The following is a 12,887-nucleotide window of genomic DNA, read 5'->3' as shown; positions in this document are numbered from 1 at the left end:
AATTTATTAAAACGATGCTGCTGCTGCAACCCAGGGGAAGAAAGGAGCATTGCCCCCAAATGTGAATTAGCTGAAATTTTGCTTTAAAATGCTTCATGGACTACATCCAATTATGGCCGAAACATCATTAGGGGAGGGCAATCATCATTTATATAAATGAGACTGGTCCGACACCCGGGATTAGAGGGGTGAGGCCCTAAAACAGAAACTTGGCTGAAGTTTAGCTTTAAAACGCTACTCCTCTTTCAAGGCCTAAATGGATAAAAACCTAATTTGATCTGAAACATTACTGGCTGTGAACAGACAATTCATGGTATGAATGCTGGTTTGACCCTTCTGATTGAGGGTATGTATCCCTGCTGTAAGTGTTTGTCAGATTATCGTTTAGGCCCATGGGCCTCTTTTTTTTATATTGACGGGCAGATATCGAGAGAACAAAGGTTACTCACGTTTTCAGATTTTTTAATAACAAATAATTATTATAATTGAAACATAAACATTGCAAAGTTATGTTATTCTTATTTTCAAATTGTGTGGTTATTCTAGTTTTTAAAGAAATTTTCGTTATCTCGATTTTAACTTTGCTCGAGTCAGCTTGTAAATCCACGCTATTGTTTCCCTTTGTTTATTTTGATGTTTAACATCACCTCCGCTTGACCTGGCATTTATGTACGTGTATATGACAGACCACTCCCCCTTGATATACGTACTACTGAAATCCGATCGGGATGTTTCCTGTTTTCTCAGTAATACATGGGATTACAGTTGTTGTATAGGATAGTAATGGGAGGATTGACCAGCAATTGTCAATACAGTGAACACTGTTTACAACCAATAAACAGGTAATCTGGTCCTGCTGAATTGCTTGAGTCCATATTAATTCAAAGAAGTGTTTATTTAATGACATCAAACAGCACCTGTTACGCCTTTTAAACACCTGAAATCGATATTGTACAATTTACCTCGGATTGCTTCTCTAGCGACAGGGAAAGGTAGCTAGCACCAAGCCCTCACAGGTACGATATTTTATATTTTATATGATGCTTTTCTTAATATACCTTTTTGGAGGGTATGGTGTAACATCAATTATCAAGTATCTGCTTAAATGAATCAATCTTATTTTATATCTAATGTATTATCTGAGATTCTGAACAAATTAACAAAAAATATCCGACGTCTACGTTTGTTTTTTTCAGCATAAACCTTTGTTTTAATGATATTGACTACATATTTGTAATTGGACACACTAAAATCAAACTTAGGTGGTTTGTAGAAAAGATGGGTACAATATAATCAGTAAAAATTCGTTTATATTCTTGAATAAATAGATTAATGAAGCTTATTTTCTCTATAAATCATTATTTACCATTATAGATATATAATATTGACAAAAAAATCTCGTAGTAATGGTTTCCCACCAGAGGAATGTCAATACACGCTGGATGCTGCTCATCATTATCTCATTTGGATCCTTAATATTTAACTTTATTGTCGTCTTCCTTCCTCCAGTATTTTTCTTAAATTTTATTTCGAAAGTACAGGTGTGTCTTATATGGCGTTATAGTGTACAATGTCCTGTCTTATCTACGTTATGGTTTGTTGTATATCTAATTGGTCGTAGCATTTCTTCCAGAATCATTGATAATTTTCGATTTTACGGATAAACGACATTTTTGCTGTAAATACCTATGGTACAATAGATTGCACTCGCTGACCTTAAAAACCGGAAATGAGTAAAGATACAATACTTTATATAAATGTCATCATGTTGACCGAGAGGATTTTACTTTGTTTTTGATAATTGTTGGTTTATCAACCGCATTGACTTATACTTTCCATTATGACCAGCATTTTGTGTCAAATTATATGTAACAGCCAAACAAGCTAACTGTCATAGTTGAAGTAAAAGTTGTATGGCAGCGTCGGATGTGAAAAGGCATAAGGTGGGTTTGGACACAGATTTTATATCACACATGAATTACGGGACCTTGAGTTATATCCATGACTGACAATGGTCGAACTAGCCTAATATAAACTTCTTTTTTCTTCTAAATTTCGTTGTATCTTTACTCGCCCTATACTTCTTAATACCAATTTATTTATTGGAACATGCATTGCTTAGATGAAACATTATGTAACAGGTTGTTACGTTTATATCAAAATCTAATGTAATAAACATTGTTGCATAATTGGTAATATTCGTGGAAGATTTAATTTCGCGAAATATTTCGCAAATACACAGATAACTGTATGATAGTGTTTACTACAGAATGTTTTCATGGTGTGAATGCGCGAAATTTAATACCCCCAAACAAAGGTCTGACAGAGATAACCGCGACAGTTCTATTCAAATCTATTTCTTTATTAACGAATTTCGGGCAAGTTTCGGCAACATCGGTTACATGTACACATAAATAGACAGTGGATGAGCCAAACAGACAAATTAATGGATATAATTATTGCGATCATATATCACAGCACATGTATATTATCCCCGTGAAAACTAACAAATGTATTGTATTCAGTTTATTTTGAACGAATATCGATCCACTTGCTCTTCCAGGGAGTAAATCCCTTGAATAGCTCGCTCTTCACAATTCGAAAAACAGAGTCTCCTGTCAGCTGTATGATTGATGTAAATTTCAATTTCCCCCGCGTTTTGATGTATGATTTTTCCTTGTTTGTTGCAGTTATGATAATACCTTTGTTCCTTGTGAAGGTTTTGGTTTGACGAAGAAGGAATATTAATTATAGTTTTCACCAAGCTATTTTGACGTATATTTCTATACTAACGAGTGTATGTTTTGTCTGTATTTTTCGTTTGGCTTTATTGATTAAAATATACCTATGACTATATAAGATATATCAATCAAAACTTAACATTATCCACTATACCGAGATACCGCCATAAGGATTTTCTTGTCCACTATTCACGAGTGAATGATTCATAATTTGTATTGAAATAATTGTTCAACAACCCGAAGAATGAACTTAGTTTGAAATTGTTTTGATATCATTTCAAAATAATTCTATTGTTTCAGATATTAGATGTAAAATGAATTTAGCGATATACGAAGGCTTTCAAAAGCCCTCTCTTCACATTCATCATGTTATTCACACTGTACAAAACCATTGATCAATTTAAACAAAAATATATTGAATACTAGTAATTATTATGTGTACTATATCGCAATAAATAAGGAAAATGACGTGATAGAATTTATAGATGACTGTCAGCTGATTACGTATATATAAGTGGACTTCACAGATAAAATATTGACAAAAAACAGCTGACTTGTGGATGTCGTTTGACGTATATTAAATTTCGATATAATGGATTAGTTTAATGCAGCTTATCACAAAAGCCTGGAGTCAGTACTGAATCTCTGGGTCATCTCCAGGATAGAAATGTTCATATTGGTATCAAGTCCTGGACATCTATTGAGGAAAGTCTGTGGAGTAATATCATTCAGAGCAGAGATAGAGTTCATTCGAAAGTGTCTTAAATAACTGTAGGCTAGCGAGAGTAATGAAAGAAGAAACATTCAACAGGAGAATCACAAATGTAAGCAGGACAATCACTTAGATAAGATGCAAACAAGTCTGAGTTTAAAATACTGACATGATTTCTCAAATGATATTGATAATACTTACTTTCCTTTCTCCAAATTAAGATATCACTTTATATTTTGTACAACACATTCAGACGGGGTTAAACATCCTTTTATTGCCCGGATGATGTTTTGTATTTAAGGGAATATTTTTAATGTTTTAATACAGGTCCCCAGATGTCAATCCAGATGGTTTCCTCCATCATATTTGTTTTGACTTTGATGTTGATGATGACAAGGTAAGTAAGCCCTTAAAGTAGACACCTATCAAAATCTGCTGTCGCCGATCTATTTATAGAAACCAATTTAGTAAAACAATCTTAATCAGGATCTTAGTAACGAACTGAAAATGAATGTTCACTTACTCTACTTGTGCATATTGGGAACGTGTTTACTCTTGAATTATAAAAAAATAAAACCTACAAATATGTTTCATTGTAAGGATAACGTGATCATTGTTTGAATTACCATTTGTGGACATAATCTATATACTTCTTTAGTTTCATGTTTAATGTTGTTTATATATAAAAACATGGAATATATTTATATATATTTATCTGCAGCGTTACATCACAGAAATCTTGTCCAGAAAAGTTCTTTGACAATCTCGACAATAACGCCGACGGATATGTTGACATCGAGGAATTTAAAATTTGTTTTTCTGAAACAGGTTTGTTTTTTTCCCCATATCCCCCCAACCTTAGGCGTACATTTGTTCCCGTGCTATAAGTGAATTACAGACAATTTATGTTATATCTGCGTATAACACTTTTCTTGTTTGATCCTATTCCCTACGTCTGTTGACATGTAGTGTACAGTCTATATGTTAGCCGGAGTTTCCCCTGGCCCTGACACCATGTATCACCAGACATGGTGTTAGGACCAGAGGAAACTCGGGCTAGCCCTACACCAGACATAATGTATTGACAAGGATATAGTGTTTTAAGATCTTACGGACTGTTATGAAACCAATATCATAAGGTAAATGTATTGTGATGTTTATACAACCGCCAAACACGTTTTTATATGAATTTAGTCACAGATGCATTGTATATATTAAAGTATCTAACACTCATCTTAATTTTATTTAGTCTATTCAGAACGTGTCATTTGTACTAGGGTGTATAATGTTGATATCCAGAAAGGAGGAAAAAAGAAAACTTAAAAAAACCATTAAAAACAAGAAGAAAAAACATAAACAAAAACAAAATAGTCGCACGCGAAAATAAGTTTCGTTCACAAAATACGTTTATGTGGTGAACTAGTGTCACTTTTCATTTTAATTTAAACCGCTCACACAGACAACGGCAAACTTCGCAGACTGCGCCCCGTTGTAGTATACCACATACTGTCTGTATAGAACTGCTGTTCTAAAGCAATTTTTAAAATTCGAGATGAAATAGAGTTCTTAAGTTACGATTCACATAACAAACGAGCTGTAATAACATTGTTGTTGAAATGGGAGTTCAATGAACTAGACAATGTTATTTATATATTGTCTATTTACCACCATAAGCAACGATATCCGGGATACACAAACCTATATTTACCATTGTATGGCACTGCCACTATATAACCCTACCAATTCAGTTGCGAGTTCACCAGCCTATGAACTGCCAACAGGAAGTGATGTCTGCTACTGGTAAGCGCGGGAAATTTGAATTTGAAAATTTCAAAACAAAAATCGCATGACAAATAAAAAATTGCAGATGGTAAATATAAGAATTGAACGGCTTTCAGTTGGCATTCATAGTCAATATGAATTCAAACTGGACAGAGGCAAATTCAACATGAAGCGCTAGCGCGCTTCATGGAATTTGCCTCTGTCCAGTTGGCATTCATATTGACTATGAATACCAACTGAAAGCCATTCGATGCTTAAATAAGGAATTTATCTTTGCATTATGATATAATTATGCACCTTTAATCAATCATTGCAATTGATAATTATCATTTACAACAAGTATTTTATAGAAATATGTTTCACATTGTGTAGAAAACATCAAAGAATACCGACATAATAACGAAACCAAAATTCCAACTTAAAGGAAAATACAAGCGAACACCACGAAATTTGCTAGGGAACCGAAATTGCATCCGGGAATAACATTGAAACTGTTTTAAGGTGTTAATCTTAGGAGGGTGAGGTAGCTTAGCATTTCAAGACCAATTTAGATTTTTTTGACTTCTAGATCACTGACGAGTGCTTAAGGAACGGAACAGCTGTGTAATACAGCTTGCCATTCATTATCGGACATATTATTACACGTGCTATATATATAAACGTAGATATAATCATTCAAATCCCAAGGTGTTATTTTTGCGTACTATCCTGGAAAAAGAAATTTACCAACACATAGTCATATGTTGTCTTATTTCCAGGATTGAAGTCAACTGATTTCGGTCAGTCGTTTGACCTATGACCTATCATATGTTCAAATAACAATTGATTGTTGTGTAGATTACAATAGGAATACGTCCAATGCTTAATACGGGTCATTTAATCTGACCTTTACATATACTACAGCTGTTCCATTGTATTAGTTTACGATGTATTGTTTACAAGGATTTTTGTTGTGATGAATATTCATTAGATTGTTTGATTGATAGGAATATGATCCGAGAAAAAAGAAGCCATTCAATCATTTTACTTACTTCCATTGTCAAAAGAAAACAAAAACTTCGATATTTTACTCTAACTGGATGTACAGGCATACGATTGCAGTGCATTCTAGATGATTCTGGAGGGGCGGAAATTACAAGTCTAATTTAATTAGATTGGAAACTGTTCAATGTTTATAGTACGCTTCTTTTGTTTCGATCTCTCTTATATTCATGTTGGTGCATTTCTGGAAAGAGTTTTAATTTAAGTTTAACTTTAATTCCCAGATGTACAAATACTCAACGATTCTGTTCACGTTTTCTTTTGGCAATTGATGGCTATGTTTTATCTCAAAATCTCTCGGCATTTGAATTGGTCTTCTCACAAATAGAAGATGTTATGAATGCATCACATGGCTGTTACAGTATAGAACTACAATTTCAGATGAACTAAAACTATGACCCCTTCCCTAATTTTCGCAAATAAATACATCCTTTTTGCTTCTATCTTTTGACTTTTATCGTGAAAATGTGAACGATAAAAAAATCCTTTACAGTTTGATAATGACTAATTGAGTGTGTAACGATTATAGGTTATATTGTAAATATGCAACAGAGGAAGTGTACACATTTTTTTTCTGGTTATTTAAAAAGATAGAACTGAACGATGTTTTGTCTAGCACATTCATTTATTCGTTCATTCACTCACATATTCATTCATTATTCATTCATTCATTCATTCATTCATTCATTCATTCATTAATTCATTCATTAATTCATTCATTCATCCATCCATTTATTGAGTAATCCATCCATCCATCCATCCATCCATCCATCCATTCATTCATTCATTCATTTGTTTATCTGCTCGTTTGACATGCTATCCCATATTATTTTACAGGGAAGAAAAATATCCACAAAGATGAGTTTTTGAATGCTACCAAAGAACAAGTATTTGACAGTGAGTATACATCATCGCTACATTATTATCAACATTTTATAATTGTGTCGATAAAAATGTCAAAATCCTTGTATAATTCTATAACAAAAATGATTTGATATAATTCATGTGATTCCACGTTAAATGACGAAGGGATTTTAGTGATGAACATACATAAGTGTAGATAATCATTTCTGCTAACTGCACTGAAATATATTCTTGGCGTTTTCTTTCTAGCCTGCGGAGTTGATCCTTCGTTTGTTTTCAAGACGCTCGCAAATAAGAAGGGTGTCATGCATCTGGAGAATATATTTCACGCCGACTACGACACGGATGATGGTGAGGGAAAATATTCTAATAATGTCAATTTCACATCAAATATGTATACGGTGAAATGAATGATTTTATATTAAGTGTTTTTCCATCCTAACATCAAAGTTTAGTTCGTGATCCTAAAAATGCGTAATTTATATCTTTCTTTAGAAATAATAATGGGCAGGGACACATACAATCCTATTATCTTATTATGTGCCCTGGTAATGAGGGATGGATTTATTGTATGTCAATAATCAATGGAATGGTATTTGTTAGAATTTTAGCTGACAGCAATAGACATGTGTGGATCTATTAGTAGGCACGCGATTATTGTCGGAACCCAATAATATCGAATAAAGTCCAATTATCATTTGAAATCATATAATACATAACTATTCCAACAAATTGCCATTGTCATTACACGTTGTATAGACGCGCCATAGGAGGGTAACGGATTTCGGTAAAGGGGCGCAACTCCTGCAGACTTATTCGAATTTTGTATCTCAACCCAGCGTTATCTAAACATGGTACCCACAGAAGATTAAAATGAATATTACCTATTCAGTAAATATCACCTGTAATTAAATATACAATTTAGACGAACTAAAATGTTAATTGTATCACGTGACATGATTAACCAATGAGATAGCTGGTAGGACAAGATAACCATTTTGTTTTATCAATGGGATGCGTGGTAACTTTGTTAAATCTACTTGAACCCGGAACTGAATGAGACAATATCATGTCTGTCCACAACATATAAATATTTTGTAATATTCTATATATTTTTAACAGTTTATTAGTTAAATCTATGAAAGATTCTACGACATTTTATTGTGTTTCATTTCTTTATTTCTTAAATGTGTTTGTTGTTGTTGTGTTTTATTTTTTGTTGTTTTTTTCACGATTTATTAATTTATGAACTGAACATTTTCTTTAACTTTAATTTCAGATGAAAAGATCAGTCTTTCAGAATTCCAGACCGAACATTACAAAGTGAGAACCACTTCTACTTTAATAATCCTGACTGGGTATTGTAGTTTAATTATTAACATAAATATGTATTCCGCAAGACACTCAGACTAACCTAGATAAAACAACCAGATGATGATGTATTGTCCGTCAAAGACAAAAAAAAAGTCACTTTTCAATTTTACATGTGAGTAACGGTAGTCTGTATCCTTGGTTACTGCTGACGTAATATCCGGTTATTGAAGCCATCTCTCGTCAAACACTACATCATGTCGACACTTAAAATCACCATTAGGCACACGGAATTCTATGTATTTTATTTTAGATTTCGTGTATAAATGTGAAAGGGGGAAACATGTTCGACACAAGTCTTCATCTTATCCAGGCGAGAACAGTCAATCCCTAAAAATAAACAAGTAGTATATACCTAAGTCGTCCTAATTCAACATCCCTATCGTTCAGTGTGCCGCCATTCAGTATCAAACTAAGATATGTTTACAATGGGTACCCGAGACTTAGGATATTAGCTAACAGAATTGTTTATATATATATATATATATATGTCAAGTAGTAATAACGACAGTACAGACAAGTATATTGTCGAATTTTCGAGGCAATCTGCCCCTTTATCAAGACACAGGTAAATTACATACGATCACATATAGACATAGAACATGGAACATTTACACAAATATAGTAGGTATTAACAACAAAAAATATCGTAATGTAATATAGGTATGCAAGTCTGTATCATAAATTTAAAGAGTACTCTGAATATTTAAGAGATACATTCATGATTGTATAACCATTGATGCTTACATTCCTTGATCTATTTCTTTATATATATATATATATATATATATATATATACTTCACTGTCTATGATATTTACTTTATTAACTGTATTCACTTTACTCTGTATATATGTGGTACCTTTGGAGAGGACTTATATAGGCTAGCCTGTTGTCCAATCAATTTGTTTTATAGCAATACAATTTTTTGAAATGAAATTATATATCTTTAATAACCCAGAATTTATTTAATTTTGGTAACCTTAATGTTTTCTAATTCTTTTTTCTTAACCTCTAACTCTTCAATTGTCTACCTGCTCTTGTTCTTCTAAATTTTGAATGGTCTTCTTATGATTTCCTCATTCCTATTGAGCTGTTTTAGCTAGAATGATATGCAGTTAATTATAGGACAATTTGGAATTTAAGTACGCATGTAAATATTAATATCTAATCATTTGATTGAAAGCTGAACAGTAAATGATTGTGCTTTATTGTTAATAAATATGTTTTATTCTAATTTTAATTGATTAAACTGTTTTGATTACTTTCAGATATTTGTTAAGTGGATGAGTCAACGACCTTTATTACTCGGTTTTAAATCAATACTGTAAAAACATAAATAAAATGTTTGAAGCGCTTGCATTTCTTTTATTGATCATTTTCTCTTGAATATATATCGTTTTTTTAAGATGTATACACCACTGTTTGTAAAAAAAAAAAAAAAAAAAAATCAATTAATAAAAATCAATTAGATTCTAGATCTAATAAAAAAAATGAATCAAATTTATATCTAATTTACACCAACAGAAACCATGAAATTACCGGTTATAAGACTGAAGGATAGGCACCAAACCAACTCTTCTATGCGGATATAGGTGCTCGCGTGGGGTCGATCTCAAAAGTCATTGCCCCCACTTTCTGTTCATCTTCGCTAGCCAAGGCTTCTGATTACATTACACTCCACGAACCCTTGGCGGATATAGTCGTGTTCAAACCGTCGCGCCCTGGAATCCCAGGGCACCCAATCAAATCGCATTTTACATTCTGGCTTGGTTTCACAGTAAACAAAAAATGCGGCACCCAGTACAGAGCTACACTGCCGACTATGTCATGGCATTTTACCTTAATACAAAAATTACAATCTTTGGGGGAACATTCGCACTCATATAAGTCATTGATCACATATCTCATCGAAATGACACCAAACCTCGATGTGTGTTTGTAAACATCACCGATGAAGTAAATCGGTAACGCTTGTCTTGATTGGTCGAAAATTTCATGCGTGAAGGGTGGTAATTTCGAATCACCGCTAGAGGGCCAGAACTGACGCCTATATCTGCCAAGGGTTCGTGGAGTGTAACGTAATCAGAAGCCTTGGCTAGCGAAGATGCTTTCTGTTATGCGTTGACAAAACAAAACAGAAAAATATGCTTTATCCAAGAAGATCGAAGCATACTATAAGATGGCTTTTGCTGGAGTTATCGGGGATCAAGCTCAATACTTGATTTGACAATTTTCTTCTAATATTTTTTTCATGTGAGATAGCATTCAATTAATGATTCATATCCGATTACGTTAAACCAGGGATAGCCAATGATGATCGTCGGGCCAGGATTACGTGTTCGCGAATTAAATTTCGGTTTGCATTCTACAAGTTCGGGTGGCGATAGTGTGACAACTGATTCAAGTGTTAACTTTAATGGAGGGTTGTCGGAAGAGACACGAGCGCTGGAATACTTACACAAAAGTAAAACGTTGTAAGTTTTACCAATAGATATCAGCTTGGTCAGACCGGATACCCAAAAATATAGTGTTTCTACTGAGCGCTGCTGGCTTGTTGGAAAACGAAATTGTTTGTGAGGGCGTTAAACATCGAAGATCAAAAACAACTTGGATGTGAATTGTGTTGCACAGATATAAATGAAGTTATTCTCCAACGTGTAAAATGAAGATATAAAGGAAGCTAAAACATTAAATGTATAATCTGCACTCCATCAAAACTGAAACTAAATCAATCTATACATGCTGTACATAATCATTAACGGCTATTGTGATATATAAACAATTATTTGTGTCTAGTAATCTTTATAATTATCATGTTTATATCAATTATATTAAGAAAATCAGATCCAAACATTGAATAAATGTATCTACAGTTGTATCTATTATTATTGCCTTTATTTCCTCCAAAATGAAGAGCATGACATAATAACAATGTTCAAAACACATATATGTTACAGAAAATGCATGGCAATATGATAAGGAGCAATGTACATAGATATGTATATATATATATACTTGGTTAACATAAATGGTATGATTATTAGTTTAAGATTGAAAATGAGCAAAATTATAGATTATTTTGAAGAAACTAGATTTGAATATGATGATCATCGTACAGGTCAAGCATACACTTTATATGATATATTGTATCCAGCCTGAACTGTTCTAGTATATCTGTTTCCAATGGATAAGCCATAGGGCCTCCCAGTAAAATGTGAACTAATATATATTCTGACAATGAATGCAAATATGAAATAAATTCAATATCAGAAATAGATACGATTGCACACCACAGTTTGTCACGAATAGATTCTGTTAGTGAACATTTTAAAATTACATGGTTCACAATATCAGTATAAAAATATCCACAATAATGACATAAGGATTTTGAATTTAAGTTTCTAATGGAAACGATGATTTTGATAATATAACTTATATTGTCGAGACAGTTTGGGTAATGCAGTGCTAGTTTCCATAGATAGTGTGGATTTAGTGAGTCGTGCAGTAATGAAAATCTTGAAAAATCTGCATCCTCAGACATTCTTTGAGACCAAACCACTGTTTCATAATTGGTAACAGATCTATAAACAATTTTCTTCCAATATTCTTGGTTAGGAAATGTACCATCATCTAGTAACAGTTTTAAGAACTCAAATAATTCATACTTTTAAGTATTCTAACCATATCCGGTATATAACCATTTTGAACACATTCATTTGTTTCAAACAAAAAACATCTTAAAATAAAACTTTTACTGGTTAAATTACTTCTTTTCATTCTGCACAACCTACCTAGAAACAAAAGTTTTTTGATATCTATGTATGCTTCAATAGATGTCCATCCAAGTAAGGAGGTACACATATCTGTTCTGGTTCTTTTATCAAGACCTTGAATTGATTTTACAATAAAACGTTGGGTTCTTTCTAACATTAATAGTTCAGTATTTGAAAATAACCAGATTTCGCATCCGTATAGTGCACAAGGGTATACTTTGATTTTTATAATCTTAGCAACAGTTAATGGGTTAAGAGCACAGTGATGTGCGCCAGACCGTAACAGGGCCATAGTACCACTTTTTAATTTATTACAAGCCTGTTTTGTCCTTCCAATGGAATTATGTCTAGAATTTAAAAGGATACCAAGATGAATACTATCAGTGACAACTGGTAATACATTATTATACAGATACACATTGCAATTTATATCTACAATTCTTTTGTTTGAAAATACAACAATTTTGCTTTTTGAAGCTGAATACATGAATCTCCATTTTCGACTGTACGATTCACAAATTTGTAACAATTTTTGAAGGCTCGTAACACTAGTGGTCACCAGACAAATATCGTCTGCTTGAGTTGGAATATTTACAGTTTT

The 12,887-nt window shown here is 32.9% G+C and overlaps 1 protein-coding gene across 1 annotated transcript; it reads left to right on the top strand.

Moving 5' to 3' along the window:
- The first annotated feature begins 546 nt into the window (after positions 1–546).
- LOC117335683 lies at positions 547–9,886 on the top strand. Its single transcript, XM_033895841.1, has 7 exons — positions 547–1,016; positions 3,781–3,850; positions 4,175–4,281; positions 7,114–7,173; positions 7,390–7,491; positions 8,420–8,463; positions 9,782–9,886. Exons 2-7 carry the CDS (start codon positions 3,789–3,791, stop codon positions 9,839–9,841), a joined length of 435 nt encoding a protein of 144 aa, XP_033751732.1. The 5' UTR covers positions 547–1,016; positions 3,781–3,788; the 3' UTR covers positions 9,842–9,886.
- Positions 9,887–12,887: the final 3,001 nt, after the last annotated feature.

The sequence above is a fragment of the Pecten maximus genome, chromosome 10 (assembly GCF_902652985.1).
Source record: "Pecten maximus chromosome 10, xPecMax1.1, whole genome shotgun sequence".
NCBI classification, from domain to species: domain Eukaryota; kingdom Metazoa; phylum Mollusca; class Bivalvia; order Pectinida; family Pectinidae; genus Pecten; species Pecten maximus.
Note: the sequence above shows the minus strand (reverse complement) of the source record. Positions and strands in the feature narration are given on the sequence as shown.